Genomic DNA, 25,817 nt, shown 5'->3' with positions numbered 1-25,817 from the left:
AAATCAGTTTTCCTATTGGTCAGTGTAAGAAACCCCGCCTTCGAGGCATTTTCAACCAATGGAAGTGCGGCGTTCTTCGTTTAAACGAACTATAAAGGTCTACTGGGCCAACGCCTAGAGTGGCGCCAGAGTTTTGAACGGTGTAGTTTACGTTAGCTGACTGACCCTCTGCGCTTCTCCAGTTGGATTGTAGAACGCGATGACCGTCCCTTCTGCGGAGGAGCTGGACTCCTTCAAGTACAGTGACCTGCAAAACTTAGCCAAGCGTCTGGGCCTCCGGGCTAACCTGAGGGTACGGGGCTTGCGGTGCCGGCGGTTGGGCGGGCGGGTGGGCGGGTAGGAATTAGAGCCTGAGAGAAGAGAAGGCGCAAAAGGATCCAAACTCGAGCCCCCGGGATGAGGCCCAGTCCTTTCCCTGGAGCATGAGATTTGGTTCCCGGTAGTTAAAACTCTGCAAAATGGAAAAGGAGCTATAGTTGTCACTTATTATTCGAAGCTGCTTTTTTTGAGGACTCACGTGGGCCTTTGCTCCAAAGGGCTGGTTTGGATTGGTTCGGTTTTATTGAAAGTACTCTGATATTTCCCAGGGTATTATGAAACAGTCCCAGAAAGTGCAAGGTTGCCTTAATGCCAATTGAAGAGATAATTAGCTCTGCTTCTGTAAAACTCTACAGTAGTACCCATAATCTTTTGATAATTTATTGGAGGACCTGGCCGAAAGAATGACTTTTAGAGGAACACTCTCGTGAATAATTATTTATTTTGGCACTGGGGATTGAACCTAGGGGAGCTTCATTACTGAGCTACGTCCCCATTCCTTTTTATGTTTTTGTTTTTGTTTTTTTGAGACAGGGTCTCACTAAGTTGCTGAGGGTCTCGCTAAGTTCCTGAGGCTGGCCTCGAATTTGTAATCCTCCTGCCTCAGTCTTCCAAATAGCTGTGATTACAGGCATGCGATACCACGCCCGCTTTTGGATAAAATTTTATCGTTAGTCCCTGATCTAATATGCTCTTTCTTTAATTGATCACTATTGTCAGTGGTGTTCTCTTCAAAACCAATAGTTTTTGATTCTGAGTCTGCAAGGCTTGGGGAAACAATATGGGGATTCAGTTTGGGACTGGAATTTTATAATTTGAGATTTCCCATATAATGCTAATACTCCAGAGATTTGTTCTGTAAGATGCCAACAATTAAAATTGGATGAATGTCTAAACCAGTCATCACAAATGGTTTTTTTTTTTTAAAGAGAGGTGAGAGAGAGAGAGAGAGAATTTTTTAATATTTATTTTTTAGTTCTCGGCGGACACAACATCTTTGTATGTGGTGCTGAGGATCGAACCCGGGCCGCACGCATGCCAGGCGATCGGGCTACCGCTTGAGCCACATCCCCAGCCCATCACAAATGTTTTTAAATGGTTAAAATAGAATAATCATGGTCCAGGTATCTCTTTGGTATGTCTGAGTGTTAAAGAAGTGTCTCTGGGAAAGTTTCTGGGCTATAGCGTTTAATTGCTCTTCAATACTTGGTGAATAAAGCCTTAATTCCTTAGCTTAAATCCAGTAGGCTTTTTGCTATCCCTCTGGAATCATTTGTATCCAAGGCTGTATCCCTAAACACTTGGCACCCTTGCCCATCTGTATAATTTCTTATTTTGACCCTTTGACCTCATATTTCATTTTCTCTTCTTCATCTGCATAAATACTTCTCAGTTGCCTTTTACAGTTTAATGGAAATATTATCCTGATGTGGCTCCTGGTCCCCTCTTCTTCATTTCCTTGGCTACAAGTCCCCTACTCCAGCAATCATGGGAATACTTTTAAAGCAGTTTATTTTCAAGTGTTGTTTTTGAAGATTTGCTGGGCTATGTCTTGCAATCTGGTTATTTGTACATTGTATTTTTTTTTTTTTTTATAAATTGCTTGAACAGTGGTTTTATCTATCCACCTTGGAAGTCTTTATAGCACTAAGTGCAGTACATTTTATGTAGGAGATGCTGGATAATTATTCAAAACTTCTTTACAACTGCCGGAGTTAGTTTGGTTGGAAAGAATTTTGAGGAGGCTTTTCACCTGAGTTTAGAGCTCTGGCTAACATTTAAGGCCTCATTAATCATTGAATATCTAAAGAGCTAGATTTTTTTCTGAAAGTTCTACCATCATTGTCTCTTGAGGCACCTGATCTAGAATAGCCAATTAATTGCTGTTTTTTTTAGAAGTAGGGTTATTTCTTGTTATCATAGATCCCATTGCTTGCCTAGCACACAATATCTGGCACATTGTAGTTATTGATAAATATTTATTAGAATGTCCTATTTCCTGGACAAATCTGATCATTCAAAGCTTTATTATAATCAACTGTAAGAAGAAATTGAGACCCTTAAGGAAAACTGAATTTGAGCTAGGTATTAAATTATATAACCATATTTATTTTGATCAATACGATCATGGTTCAATAATGGAAGAGGTTGAGGGTGGGGAAGAATCCAGTCAATACACTTGATCTTTCAAAGCCCAAAATATCCACTCAGATTAGTATTCTTCTTTCAAAAAAGACAAGGGGGCTGGAATTGTAGCTCAGTGGTGCTTGCCTAGCACGAGTGGGGCACAGGGTTCAATCCTCAGCACCATATAAAAATAAATAAATGAAATAAAGGCATTGTGAATCTGTGGCCTAGAATATTTGAAAAAAAAGAAAATAACAAGGGACGGGCTGGGGTTGTAGCTCAGTGGTAGGGTGTTTACCTAGCATGTGTGAGGCACTGGGTTCAATCCTCAGCACTATGTAAAAATAAAGATGTTGTGTCCTCCTACAACTAAAAATATATTTTTAGTTGTAGGTGGACACAACATCTCAACTGCTTGGGTTATATGGAAGAGGTTGGGGTGGGGAAGAATATATATATTTTTTTAAAAAATATATATATATATATATATCTGATCACGCTGCTGGTTGTCAAGATGGTGCCGCAGAAAGACAAGAAGCCTAAGAGCACCACTTGGAAGTTTAATTTGGACCTTACTCATCCTGTAGAAGATGGCATTTTTGATTCTAGAAATTTTGGTACCTTCCCTAGTGAATGTCTAGGGTTTTCTTCCCTAGTTTTGCATTTTCTCTGTTTTAAAATAGGAACAGTTCCTAAGGGAGAAGGTTAAAGTCAATGGGAAAACTGGAAATCTCAGGAATGTTGTTCACATTGAACGCTTCAAGAATAAAATCACAGTTGTTTCTGAGAAACAGTTCTCTAAGAGGTATTTGAAATATCTTACTAAGAAATACCTTAAGAAGAACAATCTTCGTGATTGGCTTCGTGTGGTCACATCTGACAAGGAGACTTATGAACTTCATTATTTCCAGATTAGTCAAGATGAAGATGGATCAGAGTCTGAGGACTAACTGGTCTCCCTTTTTAGGGCTTTACTTTTTAATAAAACAAATGAAGTGTACATGAAAAAGAAACATCTAAAGATGGACTATCATTGAATAAAAAATTTGTTCTCCAAAAAAAATATATATATATATATATGTTTATTTATTTATTTAAATTTTTTAAGGGGCTGGGGTAGTTCACCCAGCACGTTTGGGGCCCTGGGTTTAAGCCTCAGCACCACAAAAAAAACCAATAAATAAAATAAGATATTGTGTCCAACTACAACTAAAAAATAAATTTTAAAAAGGAAATATTTCCTAGAGTGAAGAGAAGCTAGGGGTTTCCTCTCCCCTAGATAACTATGCCTATCCTCTTCTCCAAGACTGGCATCTTTTGCATTTTCCATTTTAGGGACCCCCACCTGGGCACAATAAAATTTGCCTATTCTTTGACTCATGTTTGCACTGATTTTACTTCTTTTTTTTTTAAATTGTAGTTGGACACGATACCTTTATTTTATTTATTTTTATGTGGTGCTGAGGATCCAACCCAGCGCTCTATTGCTGAGCCCCAGCCCCAGCCCTGATTTTACTTATTAAGTGTTTTGCAGGGCTAGGATTGTGGCTCAGTGCTAGAGTGCTCACCTAGCCTGTGTGAGCACTGGGTTCGATCCTCAGCACCACATACACATACAATAAAGATTTTGTGTCCAACTAAAACTAAAAAATAAATATATTTTAAAAAAGTGTTTTGCATGTATCCCTACTGCCATTTAGCCCTGCTGTTCAGGCCACAGTCACCTGTAGTTTTCCTAAAATAGTCTCCTAGCTGTGTTTTCCTGTCTTTAGTCTTATCTCCTTCAAGAGAATCCTGCACATTTTGTGGCCAAAGTGATCATTCTGAATAATGCAAAATTGGTCACTCAGTGTTACCAGCACTCCAGGCCAGAGCCTGATGTGGTTGCAAAGGACTGGATTCAGTCATCTGCACACATGAGAAAACAACATAAAAAGGAAAAATGAATTTAATTGTAATTTGACCAAAACTGGGAAGGTAGCTTTCTTCACCTGTCATACAGTAGCAGTTTTGATTCATAGAAATGAAAGCCAGAAAATGTACATATGTAGATTTAGCTAAGTTGTACTAGTCACACAATTCCAGTTTCCAATCCTTGCTTGTGTCTTCCCAGACTTTGGGGCCAGTTTCTCAGTTTTCATTCTCAGCATGAGGATTTAAAAAGTAACTTTCACCAGAAAAGGGAAGTAAAAAACTCATTTAGGAGCTTTTAATTATAAAGGGACTCTGATTCAACATTGCCCTGCTTCTAGCACTTCAGAGACTGCCTTTGCCTCAAGGGTAAAGTTCATACTCTTTTCTTTTTCTTTTTTTTTTTTAAAGAGTGAGAGAGGAGAGAGAGAGAGAGAGAGAGAATTTTTAATATTTATTTTTTTTAGTTCTCGGCGGATACAACATCTTTGTTGGTATGTTGTGCTGAGGATCGAACCCGGGCCGCACACATGCCAGGCGAGCGCGCTACCGCTTGAGCCACATCCCCAGCCCTCATACTCTTTTCTTGTTTTTTGCTTTTGTTTGTGCTGAAGATAAATCCAAGGCCTTGCATGTGCTAGGCAAATGCTCTATTACAGACCTATATCCCAACCCCCTAAAGTTCACACGCTTAGGAGGCTTAAAAGGCAGGCCTAGAGAGATCAAGCCCTTTCCCAACTTTCTCTCCATCCTCACCAAGAGTATGCTCCACCCATGCTGAATTTAATTCTTGAAACTACACCTTGTTGCCTTCCCGTGCTATTTCTCTATTAGTTTTTCTATATCCAGTTCTCTCTAGCCTCCTGATCTCAGCAGCCTGAACCAGCACATTTTGATCTTAAAACCAGTGTGTCCAGTTACCTGCTAAAGTCTTCCCTGACATTCCAGATTTTTATGGCTAAGCCCATTTTTGTTCTTTGGGGCATTTATCTCTCTATATTGCAGTTGCTATTTTCTTTGACACTAGGGTATGAAATCCTTGTGGGTAGGGGCCAATTTATCCAGGTCATAATTCTAGTCTTCTAGCCTAATCAGAGTATATTTAGTGAATATAAAAGGAAGAACAAAAATGTTCAGCACATCTTTCTTACTCATTTGACTTTTCGCCCTAATGATGAGGATTTTTTCTGCAGGCAGACAAGTTGTTAAAAGCCTTAAAAGCCCATCTTAAACATGAAGAAAGAAAAGAAAATAAGGTAAGTAATGTTTTTCACCACCACCTAACTAAATTATGTTTACTTACTGAGCAGTTAATAGTAATTAGTGATGATTTAAAATATGCTGTTTTTTTTTTAACTAGAGATCATTTTTGACAATTGTGCCTGTGACTATCTTTTCATAGTTATTTGTTAAAATGATAAACTGTCTTAGGCAGGCATATAAATTGTTAAATAAAGTGTCTCTATACAAACACAAAAGTTAATTACTACTTGCCAAATATTATGAAAGTTAGCATGGTATAAGTAGGGAGGGAACTAAATTTAAAATCAGAAAGATCCAGCTTATGTAGCAGTTCTCCTTTCTTGAAAAACTCAAATTCTTTTGTGTGCTGCTAAATTGAGTGTTGCAAAAAGCAAATGAATTAGGTGCTGTGAAAATGACTTATATAACATATAAAACACTGCTGGTGGGAGAGTTGTCATAGCTGCTTCATTCCTATAATGAAGACTTAATAAGGCATGACACCTAAATAGATCAGTAGCCAGGATTCTCAACTTGAAATTGGAGGAAATTTAAAAAAGAAAAAGAAAAGTGAAATTGAAGAAAATGTTACAAGGCTTTAATTGGAGCCTTGGTCAACTACTGATAGACAAAAAATTATATATTTAGAAATGAAGGTAAATATAAACATGAACTAAATATTGAACTTTCCCCTCTGTCTTTACAATCTCTGTAAGTCCATATTCCAATTTATAAACATTTGAAAACTTTAAGTATTCTAATTTCCTTTTTCCATTCATGTCCATGTGGTGCTGGGGATAGAGCCATATGCATGCTAAGCAAAAACTCTACCACTGAGGTATAGCCCCAGCCATAAGAATTTATTTTGAATTCAGGTATAAGGGCTGGGGGGTATAGCCAAATGATTCAACTTTTGACTATCAAGGACAAGGCCCTGGGTTCCATTCCCAGCACTGCAAGAAAAAATAAATAAAAAAGAACTTTAAAAAGTTGCTAGATCTGGTGGTATGGAGCTGTGACTCTGGTAGACCACTTGCCTCAAATGTGTGAGGCTCTGGGTTCGATCCTCAGCATCACATAAAGATACATAAACAAAATTAAGGTATTGTATCCATCTACAACTAAAAATATATTAAAAAAAAAAAGTTTCTATATCGCTGAGCATGGTGGCACACACCTGTAATCCCAGTGACTCAGGAGGCTAAGACAGGAGGATCCCGAGTTCAAAGCCAGCCTCAGCAAAAGTGGGGTGCTAAGCAACTCAGTGAGACGCTAAGCAACTCAGTGAGACCCTGTCTCTAAATAAAATATGAAGTAAGGCTGGGATGTGACTCAATAGTTAAGTACTTGATAGACCAAAAATTAAAATGATCTATTTCAAATTCAACATCTTGGGCCATTCCATTTTGAGCAAGGTAAAAGTCAAAATTCAGATATCAGATTCCTAAGTAATGAATCTGTGAATAAAGACCTTAGGTGGGTGAAAAGACTTGATATACAACCCTTGGGTAAATCAGTTTATACTGTAAATGGAACATAGTAAATTAATGTTTCTCTTTTCAGGATGAAAGTCAAACTTCTGGATCCTCCAAGGATGAAACTATGATACAGATTAACAGTCATGAACAAACCAAGAGGGAGCCAATTGGCAATATCACCAAAACGAGGAGATGCAAGACAGTTCATGGGCACCCTGACTCTCAGGTGAATAGAAGTGTGCAAATTGAACAAAAGCCACTATGTTTGCCAAAATTGGCATTCTTAGCTTTCCTTTTAATTCCCTTATGAGATCAGGTGGTTGGAAATTCACCATATACTGCAACAGCTCTTCAAAAACACAGACCTGTGTCGGGGCTGCTCATCATTGTACCCCAAACCCTAGCATTTAGGAAGAAATTACTAATTATTAAATGTAGGGCTGGGGATGTAGCTCAAGCGGTAGCGCGCTTGCCTGGCATGCATGCGGCCCGTGTTCAATCCTCAGCACCACATGCAAACAACGATGTTTTGTTCTGCCGAAAACTAAAAAATAAATATTTTTTAAAAAGCATTAAATGTAAATTAAGTATTTGTTGAATAAATATGAATATTCATTAAGTATCCACTTAAATGAGGTGTTGTAAATAAAAAGGAAAGAGAAACCAACATGGGAGTATAGTTTTAAAGTTCTCTTTCCTAGCTTGCCCTCCCACTGATCATGCTATACTTAATCTTACAATAGTGTGATTATGTGGCTAGCTAGGGGCTTCCCTCTGTTTTAGTTACTTTTTTTTTTTTTTTTGGTACTGGAGATTGAACTTAGGGGTGCTATACCACTGAGCCTCAACCCAGCCCTTTTTATTTTGATATAGGATCTCCCTAAGTTGCTTAGGGCCTTAATAAAGTTCTGAGACTAACCTTGACCTAGGGATCATCTTGTCTCAGGCTCCCAAGTAGTTGGAATCACAAGCATATACCACCACACCCAGCTATACTTGTATGTTATCCTTTCATTCAAATGTAACTTTTACCAGACACAGTCCTAATTTCTTATTTTCTGGCTTCACATAGTCCCTTGGTCAGTAGAGTACCTCGGTCTCTTACATTAGGTTATCATTTATAAGAGAACCATTCTTTCCAGTGGTCCCTAATTCCTATTCCCAAATTAACATTCTCATGACACTGGATAAAGCACAAAACCAAATCTGCGACTCAGAAGTCTTATTCTTGGGGCTGCAGTTGTAGCTCAGTGGTAGAGTAATTGCCTAGCACGTGTGAGGCACTGGATTCAATTCTCAACACCACATAAAAATAAATGAATGATGGGCTGGGGTTGTAGTTCAGTGATAGAGTGTGCACCTTGCATGTGGAGGGCACGGGTTTGATCCTCAGCACCACATAAAAATAAAATAAAGGTATCCATCTACAACTAAAAAAATGTTTTAAGTAACTTTTTTTTTATTCTGCTTTACTCTTTTAACCAACCCCCTTCCCCTCATTATGTAACTATCTTTAGAAGACAGCAGTTACTTTTTATTTAAATATGAAATTGTTTATTTCCTTTTAAAATTTGTAGCAGGATCATTCTGAGGTAAAAATGAGTGATGATACTGAATTCCAGAATCAAGAAAAGCAGAAAAACCAGGATCTTGGAACTACTGCAAAAGTTCCTTCTCTGCCAGACCAGAGCCAAGGAGATGATAATGTTGTTTCCTCAGGAAAAAGTGAGATGAATGGTATGACAAGTGACTTTTTTTTTTTTTTTAAAGAGAGAGAGAAAATTTTTTAATATTTATTTTTTAGTTTTTGGCAGACACAACATCTTTGTTTGTATGTAGTGCTGAGGATCGGACCCAGGGCGCACGCATGCCAGGCGAGCGTGCTACTGCTTGAGCCACATCCCCAGCCCAGACAAGTGACTATTTCTTAAAAAGGAAATTGCTGGGGCTGAGGATGTGGCTCAGTGGTAGAGTGCTCACCTAGCACATGCAAGATCCTGGGTTCGATCCTCAGCACTACATAAAAAAATTAATAAAGTTATTGTGTCCAACTACAACTAAAAGTATTTAAAAAGGGGCTGGGGATGTGGCTCAAGTGGTAGCGCATTTGCCTGGCATGCGTGCGGCCCGGGTTCGATCCTCAGCACCACATACCAACAAAGATGTGTCCGCCGAGAAATAAGAAATAAATATTAAAAAAAAAAAAGTATTTAAAAAAAAAAGAAATTGCTAGGGATAAGTGCATATTAATTTCCTAGGATTGCTGTAACAAACTGGGAGGCTTAGAACAATAGAAATTTATTTCATAGTTCTGAGAACTAGAAGTCCAAAATCAAGGTATCAGTTATCAGCAGAGCCTTCTGGAACAATGGCTATCTGCCCTGTCTCTTCCTACCTTGTGGTGGCTTGTTGATGCTTGGTATTCCCTGGCCTTCTGCTGCATTTCTCTGGTCTCTGCCTTTATCAACACTTGGCATTCTCCGTGTCTGTCTCTTCTTTAAAAGATACCAATTATACTGGGTTATGATCCACCCACACATCTTCAACTTGATTACATTTGTAAAGACCCCTCTAGAGGTTATTTAGAAAGCAGTATTAGATACCAAGGGTTAGGGCTTTAACATATCTTTTGGGGGGGTGTCTAAAGTTCAACCCATAGCACCATGTTATAGAACTTCTAAGTGTTTTGCAATTAAAGCAAAAGTTAGAACCAAATACAGATTTATCAGATCATCTTTACCTTTTTTTTCCCCCTCTAACACTAAGAACCAATTCCAGGACCCCAGAATGGTAGGAAGCATTCTACCACTGAGCTATACCCCCAGCTCTAACTGATATAGAAACCAGAATAAGAGGGGTAGCTGGGAAGTTAATGTCTTTTTCATGACAGGAGAGCTCTCATTTAGTCTCATTACCTCCTCTAGCCAAGTACAGAGACCAATGCAAAGACCTGTTTTGCCTCCTCAACCATCTGTTACAGGGAGTTGTGAAGTTTACCTTCTAAGTGGCATAGCTTTTTTTACTATGATAAATTAATATATTCCTAAGTCTAACTTCCTGAAAACCTTTTCCCTAAATTTTCTCAGGTAACAGTTTGTTTCAGTAAAACTATAAAACTCAGTTCCTCCACCCCTAATAGCATTTTGTGCTCTCTGTCATTCGTCAGGAAAGCTGCCACTGGCCACAGAGCATCTCAGCATTAGGTTCACCTTGATAAACCTGCCTGGACCTGAGCCTTGCCAGAGAAGGGGAGTAGGGATTGAGAGAGATGATTCCATTTCTTTGTTCACCAGCCATCTAAATGCACATCTGATCCTCAGCCTTCCTATTTTCCCCCAAATTTCAAATGTCTTTCTAAACCTAGAAAATTGCAGGAAGAATGGTTTTGATTCAATGGATCTGAGATGAGCCTAGGAGTTTTTTGGTTTGTTTTTGTTGTAGTTGTTTTTTGATACCAGGGATTGAACCCAGGGGTCCTTAATCACTGAACCAAACTGAGCCCTTTTTATCCTTTATTTTGAGACAGGGTCTCAATAAATTGCTTAGGGTCTCACTAAGTTGCTAAGGCTGGCTTTGAACCTGCGCTCCTCCTGCCTTGGCCTCCTGAGCCTCTGGGATTACAGGCATGTGCTACTGTGCCCAGCTGTTTTGTTTGTTTTATTTTTCTTTTGTTTGGTTGGGGGGTGGTTTACTAGGGATTGAACCCAGGTACCTCATAATGCTAACATGCACTCTGCCTCTGAGCAACACGTCCAGCCCAATTTTTAACAAGCCTTGTACCTTATACCATGTACCTTATAGCCCATTTTAAAAATCATGATATAAAGCAAAATTTTAAGAAATGACAAGAGTTGGGGCTGGAATTATGGCTCAGTGGCAGAGCACTTGCCTCACACATGTGAGGCACTGGGTTTGATCCTCAGCACCATATTAAAAAAAAAATAAAAAGTAAAGGTATTGTGTCCATCTACAAATTAAAAAAATAATTTAGAAAAAGAAAGAAATGACAGAGTTGGCAGTGAGAGTCTCAGGATCTGGTTTTGGTGGCCTGGAAAAAATGAGGAAGGGTGGGGCACAATGGAACACATCTACAATTTTACTATTTAGGAGGCTGAGACTGGAGGGTCATAATTTCCAGGCCAGCTTTTCTGAAGGTCCCTTTGAATCTTCATTGTCTAAATCCAAAGATACAGAACTAATGAAGGACTTTTTTTCCCCATTAATCACTGTTGACTTAGCAAGACCTTGTCTCAAAATATGAAAATAAGGGACCTAGGGATGTAGCCTTACTAGGTAGACTGTTTGCCTAGCATGCATGAGGGCCTGGGTTCAATAAATAAATAAATAAAAATGGGCTAGTGCTATAGCTCAGTGGTAGAATACCCCTAGCTTCAATCCCCAGTTCTTGGGGGTGGGGGGAACAAAATGAAGATGGGCAGTAAGAAAGGTTTCTCTGCTGAAACACAGTGGTTTGAAGGTTCTGGGGAGAAGAAATTGTTTTTACTTCTTATTTTGATATAATTTCATATTTAGAGAAAACTTGCAAGAATAGTACTAAGTTTCTTCACCCAAATGTTTAACATTTTACCACATTGGCCTTATCTTTCTCTGTGTCTGTATATATACACATATGTTGCATATGGCTTTTTTTCTGAATTGTTTGAGAAGTTGCATATATCTGCCCCTTTACTCCTAAATGTGTGTTTCTTAAACCATAAGAACTTTCTTGCACAAATGTACAAAGAACAAAAAAGTTCATTGAAATAGCTTCATATTCCACATTGTGAACTTTAAGAAACTACCACTTATTAAGTTCCGATATAATATCAAAGAAAAATAGCCATAATTATCTGAACAGGCTCTTAAAATACTCTTACCTTTTTAACCATACATCTCTGTGAGGCAAGATATTTTCCATACATGCCTCAGACAGAATGGCATATCATAGCATAATGTGTGCAGAAGCAGACAAGAAAATCATGGGGTTTTTTGCTTTTTTTTTTTTTTTCTTTAAGGTACTAGGAATGGAACCAAATGCCTCATGCATGCTAGGCAAGTGCTCTACCACTAAGCTACATCACTAGGCTCATACATTCATTTTTTAGTAAGTTAAAAAATCTTGTGATTCAAATCAACAGAGATTAATGGGGAAAAATAGTCCCTCATTAGTTCCGTATCTTTGGATTTAGACAATGAAGATTCAAAGGGACCTTCAGAAAGAAAGTCACTCTACACAGATGGGTTTTCCAAACTTGGAAACAATAAAAGAACTACAGTCACTACTCCAAGTAAGTTTATACACAATGAAACATAAGGTAATGAGTGTTTGGTCCACTTCAGACTAATATTAGAAAGGCAGTAGATGGTAGCAGCTAAAAGTTCAGATGCTAGAACCATGGTTTATATTTTGCAACTTTTGCTTTCTAGCCTTGAAATCTTGGAGAACTTATCCTCAGTAAACCAACTTATTGGTATAAAGTAGAAATAATTATACTATCTATTTCATCAAGTTTATATATATAGATTGAGAATATCACTTTTATTACTGATTACCTAATACAGTGAATAGCATATAGCAGAGATTTGATAAATATCTGATGAATGAATACTTCTTCAAGGTACTCGGCACAATGTACACTGTATTCTAACTTTCTAATAAATATGATGGACTCTTTTTTAGACATGTAATTCTTTATCTTGTATTACTGGAACTTTGCTTAGTACATAGAATGTGGACTTAGTGTCATGTATTTATAGTTGTTAGAATATTGCTCATCATAAACTAGAAGTTCAACAAATATTTATATACATATTTAGAATAGCATAGGGCAGGGGTTAACATTCTACTAGAGTGTTTTATCTCTTGAGCTAAGAATGTTTTTCCAATATTTATAAAAAAAGTTTAAAAGAAGATGAGATAGAGATTGTACTGTATTTGGCCACAAAGCCAAAAATACTGTCTCTTAACAGAAAAACTGTCAGTCCTTGACATAGAGCTTTCCAAGCATAATAAAATACATATTTGAAGATCGGGAGTACAGTTTAGTGATACAATGTACACTTAATACTCATAAGGCCCTGGGTTCAATCCCCAGCACCAAAGGAAGAAAACAAATATCAAACTTGTGATGACTAAATAAAGGTCATTTGATTAATTAGGGAAAAGACAAATCTGTTCTCTTCTTTAAACCAAGATGTCAGAAAAGTGAACAACGGGGAGATTGTGAATGTTTGATAGTTTATAAAATGAATAGGCTTTGTTGTGAGTTTCAAAAATTGAAGTGTTTTGAAATTAAAGATTTAGCAAAAATGATACTGAAGTTAAATGTCAGGGATGCAAGGAGAATAATTATTAACACCAAAAGCAAAAGGAAGGTGAATAAATGGAATTCTATTAATTTTCATATTGGGGGGGGTTCATTCTAGATTTTAAGAAGCTTCATGAGGCTCGTTTTAAGGAAATGGAGTCCATTGATGAATATATTAAGAGAAAAAAGAAACATTTTGAAGACCACAATTCCTTTCATGAACTGAAGGTATGCAGAAAAAAATTCACAGTTTTAATGGGATTAAGCTACTTGATTTTATTTTAAAAGCATGTAATGCCACAGTTAATACACCAGCTTTGTATTACTATGCCTGTGGAATAGATTTGTTTGGGTCTAATATTTTTTTATCTTGTTATTTTTATTTTGTTTATTTCTTTCTTGTGTGTGGGGATTGAACCCAGGGCCTCGCACATGCCAGGAAAGTGCTCTACCACTGAGCTATATCCCCAGTTTTTTTTATATTTTATTTGGAAACAGGGTCTCACTGAGTTGCCAAGGCTGGCTTTGAACTTTCAGTCCTTCTGTCAGCCTCCCAGGTACCTGGGATTACAATCACATACCACCACACCCAGTTTAATATACTTTTATCTTAATATTGCTTTCTTCCACTGAGAATTTTCAAAACCCTCTAGAAGAAACAGTGCATCCTCACTGTGAGGAAGTATTCTACAGTGGCAATGAGTTCTTCTATATTCATTCATAGGTTTTGCCTCACTTTCATTGAGGGTAGACTGCAGCTATCTTCTTTTGCTTCTCTCTCACCTAAAGGAAAATGGGGTGCTGCATAGTGGCTAACCTATGCTAGCAGCTCCTTCAAGGATTCAGTGAGCCCTTCAAGTAAGAGAAGGTGATGCAGTCAACCCTGAGATTGAGTTAGGAGAATAATGAATTGAGAGTATCCTAGGAAGTTGATGTTACTGGTATCTGAGGTTAAGGAAGTGCTAGATAGGTGACTGAGAAACATTTATGATTTATATAAATAACAACCTGCCTATTTCTCAAAAGGAATTTAAGGCAAGTTTGTGGTATTACACATATCAGAAAACCGTGTAAAGTCAATTTAAAAGGGCTGAACATGTGGCTTCAGTAGTAGAGTATTTGCCTAGTGTGTGCAAGACCTGGATTCCACTGCAACATTGCAAAAGGAGTGTGGTGGGGGAACAGAAAATGAGCACTATTAGCAAGAACAATGTCTACTGCTATCAGTCACTGCTGAGTTTTGAGTTTTCTGGCAACTAGAGCCAAAAGAGAGACACTGGATTATAAACTTCTTGGTGAAAAACTTAGTTTAAAAAATATATATTTATTTCAACAGCATTTATAAAATACTGCCAGGCATGGTGGCATACACCTGTAATCCCTGCAACTCCCAGTGCCTCAGGAAGCTGAGGCAGGAGGATCACAAGTTTGAGGCCAGCCTGGCTAATTTAACAAGACCTTGTCTCAAAATAAATAAAAGGACTGGGAATATAGCTTAGTGGTAGAGCAACCCTGGGTTCAATCCCTAGTACCATCAAAAAGAAAAGGGGGAAAAAAATGTTATTTTATTATCAGACTTTTAGCAAACAACACAGGAGAGATATTCAGTATGTTCATAATTAGCTTTCTTACATATTAGCAAGGGCTAAATTAAAAACTGGCACATAAAACTCATGCCTATGGCATTACATGAAGATATACAGCTTCTTTTTTTGCATAGGTGTGAACTGGCTGCAAAGCTGCCTAGAAATATCACAAATGTCTCTTTACCGTGAAACTGGATCTACTAAATCCTTGATTGACAAACTTTCTATTTTATATAGTAGAGATGAGTTAATTTTCTGGGCAAAAGTTAAGGTTGGAACAATTGCCTTGAAATGTGTTGAATGAATTGAGTAGCTTATCTTATTTTTCAGTTTAACTCCAGCCTAATATCCCCATCTAAATGAGTATAGTTCTAAAATTCCACGCTTCATCTCCATTGTTTAGGGAATTGGTCTATTGGATTTGGTATGATCTATTTGAAGACAGGAGAATAAAAAAAAACTACAGTGACTTCACCCTAGCTGAGATGAAGTTGCTCTTGGCAGTTAACATGTTTGGGACTTGGTCATTGGATAGTGATGGACAATAGTAAGCATTGATAATCAACCTAATCATAACAAACTTTCTGTGATGTCCATTTAAAAAAAAAAGGAGCCTTGGTTGTGGGGGGGCTGGGGTTGTGGCTCGGTGGTAGCACACTTGCCTGGCATGCATGAGGTACTGGGTTCAATCCTCAGCACCACATACAAATAAATAAAATAAAGGTCCATCAACAACTTTAAAATATTTTTTAAAAAAAGGAGCCTTCTTTCATTTAATTTATCAAATGGCCCTGTAGAAATATCTGAAAACTTATGCATTGAAGTGCTTATTTACTTTGCCAATAGAGGAACTATCAAATTTTTAATTTAATTCAATTCCATACTAGGAATTGAACCCACTGAGCCATACCGCAGCCCTTTTTTGTTTTTTGAGACAGGTTCTCACCTAGTTGCTGACGCTGGTTTCCAACTTGCCATCCTCCTGACTCAGCCTCCAAAGTCACTGGGATTATATATGCCACCATGCCCAGTTTCTGAAATATCATTTCTTTAGTCATGTGATGTTACATGTTTATATTTGTAATTTGCTTTTTTTCCTATAGATTTGTCCATTCTTATTTATTTGCTTTAATGGCATATATTATATATTAAAAATACTTTTCCACTCTGGGCAAGACGGCACACACCTGTAATCCTAGTTGCTCGTTAGGCTGATGCGGGAGGATGGGAAGTTCAAAGCCAGCCTCAGCAAGAGCGAGACACTAAGCAACTCAGAACCTGTCTCTAAATAAAATACAAAAAAGGGTTGGAGATGTGGTTGATTACCCCTGAGTTTAATCCCTGGTTTCCTGTGCATCCCCCATCCCCTCCCCCCCCCCCGCCCCCCAAAAAAAGACTGGGAATGTAGCTCAGTAGCAGATAGCCTAGGATGCACAAGGCCCTAGTAATACAGAAAATAATTCTTTTAAATGATGTATTGGGGAAGGAAAGGATGTCAGGTTGAGTTACAAGTGGACATGAAACAGAATAAATGGAGCACTCTTTTGCACTTTGAGAGACCAAACTTTTAAAAGTTATGTATTTTTCTTCAGAAGCAGCCTGGCAATAAGGGAGGAGTAGTAACTCCAGTTCCTCCAAAAGGAAGACTCTCTGTGACTTGTACACCAATCAACCAACAGCGCTCAAAAGGCCAATCACATGGCCCTGCAAGTCGGAGCACTAGGTATCTGAGGGGGTCAGTCAAGCACTCTGCTCTCTCAGCAGCTAAAATGAGTGTCAGGTAAAGAGATTGTTCCAAAATTTAATCAGGGGTAAGATTTCAATTGGATTTTATCCAATATGTCCTAATGTAGATTAAAAAAATGAGAAAGAGGACCAGGGACAAGAGAAAGATCAGCAGTATTTATAAGTTCTAATCTTAGTCTCACAATTGAATTCAGTTTTGATTAATAAGTAAAGATCAAGCTAGGCACAGTGGCACAAGCCTGTAATCCCAATGGCTTGGGAGGCTAAGGTAGGAGGATCTCAAGTTCAAAGCCAGCCTCAGCAACTTAGTGACGCCTTAAGTAACTTAGCAAGACCCTTTTTCTAAATTAAAAAAAAAATTTAATGGGGCTGGGAATGTGACTCAGTGTTAAGCACCCCTGGGTTCAATCCCTCCTACCAAAAAAAAAAAGTGAAAATATAATATGAAGTATATGAGAATCTTCATTTTATTACCTTGATATATGCCATCAAAGATATCAAGAGAAGCTGGGGTTGTGGCTCAGTGTAGAGCACTTGCCTAGCATGTGTGAGGCACTGGGTTCAAACCTAAGCACTGCATATAAATAAATGAATAAAAGTCCATCAACGACTAAAAAAAATTTTTTTTAAATGTCTAGAGAGAAATTTTTCCATTGACTTAAATATGAAAGTGGAACTAGGAACTCCAATGGTGCAATTGGTTAGCACACAGTACTATCTCAAGTCTCAATGCAGTAAACTGTAAAATGGACTCTTCCTAAAGTATCCACTAGGCACTGCAGTGTCATAGCCACCTCATGACCCATTAATACCTATATTTTCTATGCCTTTCCTGATATCAAGGTTACCCTTCAACTGTGATCATCCCCACAGGTTAAAATATTTAGGTGCCTTCTAATATTGAAATTTTATTCTCTTCTTTTCATAACAGCAATTGCAGTATCTAATAGAGTTGTTGCATGAGACTCCCAACATGTGTGATTATCTAACACAGTTTGGGTTTTGTTTTGGGCGGGGGGTTGGTTTTTTTGTTTTGTTTTGTTTTGTTTTTTGGTTGTTTTGTTTTGTTTTTGCCCTCCTAGGGATAGAACTTAGGGCCTGATGCATTTTATATATATATGTATATATATTTTTTAAATTGGATTTTCATTGAATCTGAGACACCATTGATTGAAGACGTGATGTTTTTTGTATTTTATTAGACATATGGTTTATTTTATAAACCATGAAGAAAAATCACTGCTAGTTAATTATTGACATGTTAACAATTATAAAGCACTTCCCAACCCAATTTCAGAGATGTTAGTATGTAGGAAAAAATCTGTATCAGAGAATCACTAAAATACACTTATGGTGATTTCCCATGAGTACAAAATGGACTTATTTATGTACAACTCCAGTGACATTTTTCTAGGAAGACATAATCACTCCTCTGGCAGAGCAGTCTCCTGTCTTTCTGACATCTTATCTCCAGGAGGAGGATGAGAAAGGAAGCCTATCAGATTTCCTGGTGAACTGTATGTAAGTTGAGGTCTGCAGGATTATTTGTCCTTTATAATGGCATTGGTAAATACTAGAACACCAAGAGATACAAAAAACGTATCTTACAAATAATGGAAGTTAATAAATGATTTGCTTTAGCAATACCCTTTCAAGAACATGTTTTTTATGTAAGAGAAGTTCATTCTAATAACAGTATTTATTGATCCCCTTTAGCTGCCTAGCAATAGAAAAGTGGTTTTATTTCTAAGCTTGACATAATTTACACTTGCCACAAGCACTCAGGTCTTGTACTCCACTGTCCTGCTTAGGTTTTCAGCTGCTACTAAAGATAATGAGCATAAGCATTCAATGATCAAGACTCCAGCTAGAAAGTCTCCACATGTGACCACATCTGGGAAAACCTCAGAAGGCCATGCTGTGCCTGGGACACCCAATTTAAAGACCAACAGAGAGAATTCTGCTGCAGGTAAAAATCAAAACCCAAATCAAACGTCTTTAATGTTTCTTCTTTAAACTTCATAAAATTAAGTCTCAAAAAAAATAAAAAGAAGAGCTGGGGATGTGACTCAGTGGTTAAGTGCCCTTGGGTTCAATCCCTGGGGGAAAAAAAATTCAACCATGATGAATTGTTTTTACTGTTTCAATGGTTTCACTGTATGCCAATTTATGTATTTTACTGCTCAAAGGTGTGGTTATTTGCAGCTTTAATTATTATGTATAGTATAGATAAGAAAACTCTTGAGCAGGTTTCTTATACATGTGCAAATGTATAGATTAGAAGCAAGACTGCTGAATTCAAGAATATTCATACTTTTCCTGTGCTGGCTGAATTGTACTCATCCATGCTCCTACAGGCAGTATATGACAACCTCCATTATCCCACTTCCTGCTTACACTGGATATTAACACAATGGTATAGCTTAAATACAGGGTTTTGATCTTTTTTTTTTTTTTTTTTTTTTTTTTTAACTAGGTGTTCTTAGATTCTATTGTTCCTTCACAAATACAGGCAAGTGTTGACATTTGGCAATAAACTAGATACAACTGAGTGGCTTCCCATATGAGAAGAAGTGATTATAAAATGTGCCAGATGTTTGGTGCGTAACTATAGCAAAGAGGCTTACTAAATCACACTATTCTGATGTATTTTTAAGTTTTTAGTGTACACAACATCTTTGTTTGTATGTGGTGCTGAGGATCGAACGCGGGCCGCACGCATGCCAGGTGAGCACGCTACCACTTGAGCCACATCCCCAGCCCCTCTGATGTATTTTTAACTTTATGACAGCTGGGGATATAGCTCAGTTGGTAGAGTGCTTGCCTCGAATGCAAAAGGCCCTAGGTTCTATCCCCAGTACCACACAACAAAAGAAAACAAAAACTTTATGTTACCAAAATTCACATTCTTAAATAATAATAGTCTTTATTAATAACCAGAGTCATGTCACACATTGTGGCAACACCTGTAATCCTAGCAACTCAGAAGGCTGAGGCAAGTTCAAGACCAGCCTCAGCAACTTAGTGAGACCCTATCTTGAAATAAAATATAAAAAGAACTCCAGGGGCTGGGTTTTGTAGCTTAGTGGTAGAGTGCTTGCCTAGCACATGTGAGGCACTGGGTTCAATTCTCAGCACTGCGTATAAATAAATAAAAATAAAGATCCATCAACAACTTAAAAAAAAAAAAAAAAAGACCTGGGAATGTAGCTCAGTGGTAGAGCACCTCTGGGTTCAATCCCCAGTAACACACATACACACAAACAGCCATGTTAATAACATGTAATCTTTAAAAAGAATATCTACTACTACCACTGAAAAATAACCAAGCTATTTCTCTTTTTTATTGGAACTGGGAATTAAACCCAGGGGCACTTAACCACTGAGCCATATCGCAGCCCTTTTTTCTTTTTCTTTTTCTTTTCTTTTCTGGTTTTTTTTTTTTTTTTTTTTTTTGGTGAACCAAAAATTTATTTGCTCATTTCTTGCATTTGAAGTACTCTTCAGTGACATCCTTGGCCTGAGATTCTTTGCCATAGTCCTTAGCAACTACACAACTACAACCAACCACTTTATGGGGGTTTGCCCTCTCCGTCAATTTTACAGAGGTCTACCCGTTCTCCTAGTTTCTTGTCGTCATCGACCTTAATTAGATTGATTTGGTACTCAGCGCAAAGGGCCTCCACCAATTTGACATCATTATAGTTGGATGCAAGCACACAGAGATGGGCCTGACACCTTTTCCTAAGATTCCCGTAGAACCAGATGCCATTCGGAACTTTTGTGCTAATACCATGAACTTCACGATTTCTTCCCTTGGCTGAAGTTTTGTTCCTGTTGCAACAACCCACAGTATCGAGACTGATAAAATGTACTTGTGGAAGGCTTTGGCAGCTTCAAGAATTTCATGTGCAAGACCATCGTGGATGAGGGCGGTCTTCAGCACCTTTTGTAAAGCAGTGTTGACATCCATTACACCTCCAGCAGTAATGCTTTCCTGGGCCATGGCGGTGGGTGGGTTATGGGTGAAGCTGAATCTTGAACAAACCTGAGCCTCCGCCTCCGCAAGACTCTGCAACAGCAGGGAAAGACCCCTTTTTCATTTTTTATTTTGAGATGAGGCCTTGCTAAATTGCAGTCCTCCTGCCTCTGCCTCCAAAGTTGCTGGGATTATAGGCATGTGCCACAATGCCTGGCTAACCCAGCTATTTCTTGAAATGGGATTCTAGATTCCTAGCTGATCCCTCGAAATGTCATAACTTTCAAAATACTTGAGGAGCTGTTAATGGGAAACAAATCTGAGTGGTGATATTTCATTATTTTTCCCCCTTTCTCTTTTTCTGGGGGCACATACCAGGGATTAAATTCAAAGACACTCAACCACTGAGCCACATCCACAGCCCTATTTTGTGTTTTATTTAGAGAAAGGGTCTCACTGAGTTGCTGAGGGTCTTACTGAGTTGCTTAGCACCTCACTTTTGCAGAGCCTGGCTTTTAACTCGAGATCCTTCTACCTCAGCCTCTGAACTGCGGGGATCACCACTGTGCAATACCACACCTGGCTTCCTTTTTCCTTTTTGACCCCATATCTATTTCATACTATTCATGTAGATAGTCTTATCTTGTTCAGGCTACTATAACAAACCACCACTGACTGGCTTACAAACAACAAAAATTTATTTCTCACAGCTCTGGATGTTAGATCAGGTTGCCTACATGGTCAGGTTCTGGTGAAGGCCCCCTTGGAAGGTAGCACACTACTGACTTCTCATTGTATCCCTAGGTGATAGAAAGATAGGAGCTTTGTGAAGTCTCTTTATATGGCATTAATCCCATTCATGACCTGATTATCTCCCAAAGGCCATATATCCTAGTACTAATCATTCAGGCTGGGGATATAGCTCAGTGGTAGAGTATTTACCTAACATGAGCAAGGTCCTGGGTTAAAGCCCTAGCTCCACGAAAAAAATAAACAATAATGCTGGCAATTTAGGATTTCAATATATGAACAGGGACATAGAGATACAAACAATATATTAACATAGATTTATTTTTAAGACTAAAAAGTGATAATTTGACAAAAACTATAACAGGTCTTTTTTTTTATTTACTAATTAAGTCTTTTGGTATTTTTTGATCGTTTTTAGTTATTACCCCATTCAAGTTAACAACTATGGCAATGCAGACTCCAGTCTCCAATAAGAAACCAGTATTTGATCTCAAAGCAAGTTTGTCTCGTCCCCTCAACTATGAGCCACACAAAGGTATGTGGGAGTATTTGGGGGTTAAGGGCCTGTAAAACACTTAAGACAAAACAATCTGGCAGGCACACTGTTTCATATTTGTAATTCCAGCTAGGGAGATCAAAAGTTTGAGACCAGCCTCCTCAATTTATTGAGACCCTGTCTCAAAAAGTAAAAAAAAAAGCTAGGGATGTAACTCAGTGGTAAAGCACCCCTGGGTTCAATCCCAAATACTGCAAAAATAATCAATTTACATCTGAATTTTTTTTTTATTATACATATTTATTTGCAATGAGAACACTTTAAAGCTACTTTAAGAATATGTCAACTATAGTCATCAAGTTGTGTTACATCTCTGACCAAAATTTTGTGGCTTTTACCTAACATCTCCCCAAGCCCCCCCATAACCACCACTCTACTCTGCTTCTGAGTTCAGTTGTTTTAGATTCTGCACTTAAGTGAGAACATGCAGTATTTACCTTTGTCATCTGGCCTCTTTCACTTAGCAAAATGTTCTCTAATTCTACCCATGTTGTTGCAAATGATTTTTTTTTTTTTTTTTGTACCCGGGATTGAACTCGGGGGCACTTGACCACTGAGCCACATCCCAGTCCTATTCTGTATTTTATTTAGAGACAGGGTCTCACTGAGTTTCTTAGCGCCTCACTTTTGCTTAGCACCTGGCTTTGAACTCGAGATCCTCCTACCTCAGCCTTCCAAGCCGCTAGGATTACAGGCATGAGCCAAAATGCATGTCTATACTACATTTTCTTTATTCATTCATCTACCGATGAATACTTAGGTTGATTCTATAGCTTGGCTATTGCGAACAGTGCTCTGGTGAACATGGGAATGCAGGTATCTCTATGATAGAATGATTTCAAATCTTTTGGGTATCTAGAAATAGGAATTGCTGAATCTGGTCTCGGTCCTAATGCCAAAAAAATATTCCCATTCTATTCTGAATCCATTTTAATAAGTAAAGTTATGACAAAATAGATGAAAATGAATTAATATTAAACCTAATTCGTATGTAATCTTGGGATAAGATATTTGGTTGTAATGGTTTCTTTTAATGTGCTAGGTAATTGGATTCAGCATAAGGGAATTTTTTTTGTACTAAGATTTTTTTCACTCTGAGCATATAGCTCAATGGTAGAGTACTTGTCTAGCATGCATGAAACTGGCCTTTATCCTCAGCACAGAAAAATGAAAAAAAAATTCTATAACTTTCTAAGGTTTATAAAAATCACACATTTGTAATTTTTTTTTTAGTTGTAGATGGATATAATACCTGTATTTATTTATTTATTTATTTATGTGATGCTGAGTATCGAACTCAGTGTCTCACATGTACTAATAAGCTAGTGCTCTACCACTGAGCCACAATCTTAGCCCCATATATTTGTATTTTACTGTTGTTTGAGTCTCAGATCTTATTATGTTACTCGGGCTGTTCTTGAGTTTATGAGCTAAAAACTATCCTCCTGCCTCAGATTCCAAAGTAGCTGGAAACTATAGATATGTGACACTGCTCCCAGCACATATTTTTATTTTTAGAGGAAAAATATGATTTGTATTTGTGGAGTGTGAAATGAAAATAAATGACAGAATATACTTCTGGAACATACTGGAAAATGTCTATAAAGCAAAGTATAAACACTGGTAGGAAACACGTAGCTACAAATGAAGACAATAAAGTTAGGAATACAAATAAAAGAATCTCAAAACTGTGTCTTGGTCCTTAACTAGGAAAGCTGAAACCATGGGGGAAATCTAAAGAAAATAATTCTCTGAATGAACATGTGGACAGAGTTACGTTCCATAAGAAAACCTATAAACAACCTCATCTCCAGACCAGGTGAGTACATAATTATCCACTTTTATAATTTTTCTAATTTCAAAAAGACAATATATATATATAGCCGCACTTGGTAGTGCCTGCTTGTAATCCCAGCAAGAAGGCTGAGGCTGAGGCTAATTTGTCCAGGCCAAGTTTTAGCCCCGCCTGGACAAATTAGCAGATGGTGTCTCAAAACATTAAAATAGGACTGGGGATGTAAGCCAGTGATGGAGCACTTACCTAGCATGTGCAAGGCACTGAATTCAATTCCCAGTGCTGCAAAAGCAAAAGAACAAATAAAAACAGTGTACAAAAGCTCCTCTGGGGGATACTGTCAGTAATAGCAGGTTTAAGGTTAGAAGTAGAATGTCTTAACCCATTTTGTGTTGCTGTAACAAAATACCTGAGACCAGATACTTTATATAACAGTCTACTCCCTCAAGCCCTAACTCAACTCACTTCCAGGAGATGTGCATTAATCCCTTCCAAGGGTGTACCACCTTGACCCAATTACCCCCTCTTAAAGTTTGTGCCACCTCTCAATACCATTGTACTGGGGACAAAAACTCTAGCATGTATGTGATCTTTTTTGTGTTGTGTGTGTGTGTCTGTAGTACTGGGGATCAAACCTAGGGCTTTGTGCACACAAGGCAAGCACTCTACCAACTGAGCTATATCCCCAGCCCATGTGTGATCCTTTATGTAGGACGAATATCCAAACCATAGCATGGAATCACCTATAAAACTTTCTAGAAGTACCTGGGCTGAGGTCTAGCATAGCAGATCTCAAATCAAAAGAGTTGGGATGAGACCCAAATATCTGCATTGTTTTCAAGGCTCTACAAGTGTTACAGAAGAAGCAGATTCAAAGATTGCTCTTGTATAACCTATCTTCCCAAGCAATGCTTATGAATATCCCTCCAGACACCAATGCTCAAGCACCCAGGGCACCTGCATATGCAGATAGATAGATGTAAATTCCTCACTCCTCAAGACCCCAGGTTTATGAGGAATGAAGGTCTTACTCAAGAAAAACCCAGTATAGTCCTTACTGACTTCCTTGTGTTTGAAAACCAGGTTAAAACTGGGGCTCATGCTAGGCTTTAGCTGCTCCTGGATGAGTCCAGATTCCCTGTCTGGAACTTTCCTATAAATGTGACTCTTGCTTATATCCACCTTCCATGAAGGCTGTTACTAACTGTATTTGTTGTTAAGATAGTTAACATTGCAGAGCATGGTGGTGCATGTGTGTAATCCCAGCAGTTTGGGAGGCTGAGACAGGAGGATCACAAGTTCAAAGCCAGTCTCAACAGTGAGGAACTATGTAGCTCAGTGTGACCCTGTCTCTAAATAAAATACAAAATATGGCTGGGGATGTGGCTCAGTCACCAAGTATCCCCAAGTTCAATCCCTGGTACTCCCCCCCCCCAAAAAAAAGATAGTTAACATGGTCCCTGGGCTTTTTATTTCTCTTTGCCTTGTCCTCTTTAGAAAAAACAAACAAAAAAAAGCATAGTAGCTTAAGTCAGTAGGCCCTGGTTTTAGTTCTAGCACTTTCACTGGACACTTGTGAGCTTAACCTTTGATTCTGACATCTAGGAATCAAAATTTCTCATTTAAAACAAATTTACAAATTTTAAGGGCTGGGGTTGTGGTTCAGCAATGGAACATTCGACTAGCATGTGTGGGACTCTGAGTTTAATCATCAGCACCACATAAAAAATAAATAAATAGAATAAAGGTATTTTGTCCATCTACAACTAAAAAATAAATATTAAAAAAAAATAATAATTTAAGTCAGGCATGGTGGCACAAGCCTGTAATCCCAGTGGCTCTGGAGGCTGAAGCAGGAGGATCACGAGTTCAAAGCCAGCCTTAGCAAAAGGGAGTCACTAAGCAACTCAGTGAGACCTTGTCTCAAAAAAAAAAAAAAAAAAAATACAAAATAGGGCTGGGGATATTGCTCAGTGGTCAAGTGCCCCTGAGTTCAATCCCCCATACCAAACACACACAGA

General features: G+C 38.1%; 1 protein-coding gene across 4 annotated transcripts in view; it reads left to right on the top strand.

Moving 5' to 3' along the window:
• The first annotated feature begins 61 nt into the window (after positions 1–61).
• Positions 62–25,817, top strand: part of Nusap1 (nucleolar and spindle associated protein 1) — a 31,467-nt gene continuing 5,711 nt past the window's right edge. Inside the window, exons 1-10 of one of the 4 annotated variants that reach the window (XM_040274080.2) lie at positions 62–292; positions 5,550–5,612; positions 7,162–7,302; positions 8,654–8,813; positions 12,266–12,364; positions 13,503–13,612; positions 16,566–16,750; positions 18,528–18,685; positions 21,864–21,980; positions 23,712–23,820. In XM_040274080.2, the coding sequence (XP_040130014.1) occupies positions 200–292; positions 5,550–5,612; positions 7,162–7,302; positions 8,654–8,813; positions 12,266–12,364; positions 13,503–13,612; positions 16,566–16,750; positions 18,528–18,685; positions 21,864–21,980; positions 23,712–23,820 (1,235 nt within the window). In that variant the 5' untranslated portion in view covers positions 62–199. Of the gene's footprint in view, positions 293–5,549; positions 5,613–7,161; positions 7,303–8,653; positions 8,814–12,265; positions 12,365–13,502; positions 13,613–16,562; positions 16,751–18,527; positions 18,686–21,863; positions 21,981–23,711; positions 23,821–25,817 lie in introns of all 4 variants that reach the window. The other 3 variants (XM_040274081.2, XM_021725862.3, XM_040274082.2) reach the window with 3 other exon arrangements.

This window comes from Ictidomys tridecemlineatus, chromosome 5 (genome assembly GCF_052094955.1).
Source record: "Ictidomys tridecemlineatus isolate mIctTri1 chromosome 5, mIctTri1.hap1, whole genome shotgun sequence".
NCBI lineage: Eukaryota > Metazoa > Chordata > Mammalia > Rodentia > Sciuridae > Ictidomys > Ictidomys tridecemlineatus.
Note: the sequence above shows the minus strand (reverse complement) of the source record. Positions and strands in the feature narration are given on the sequence as shown.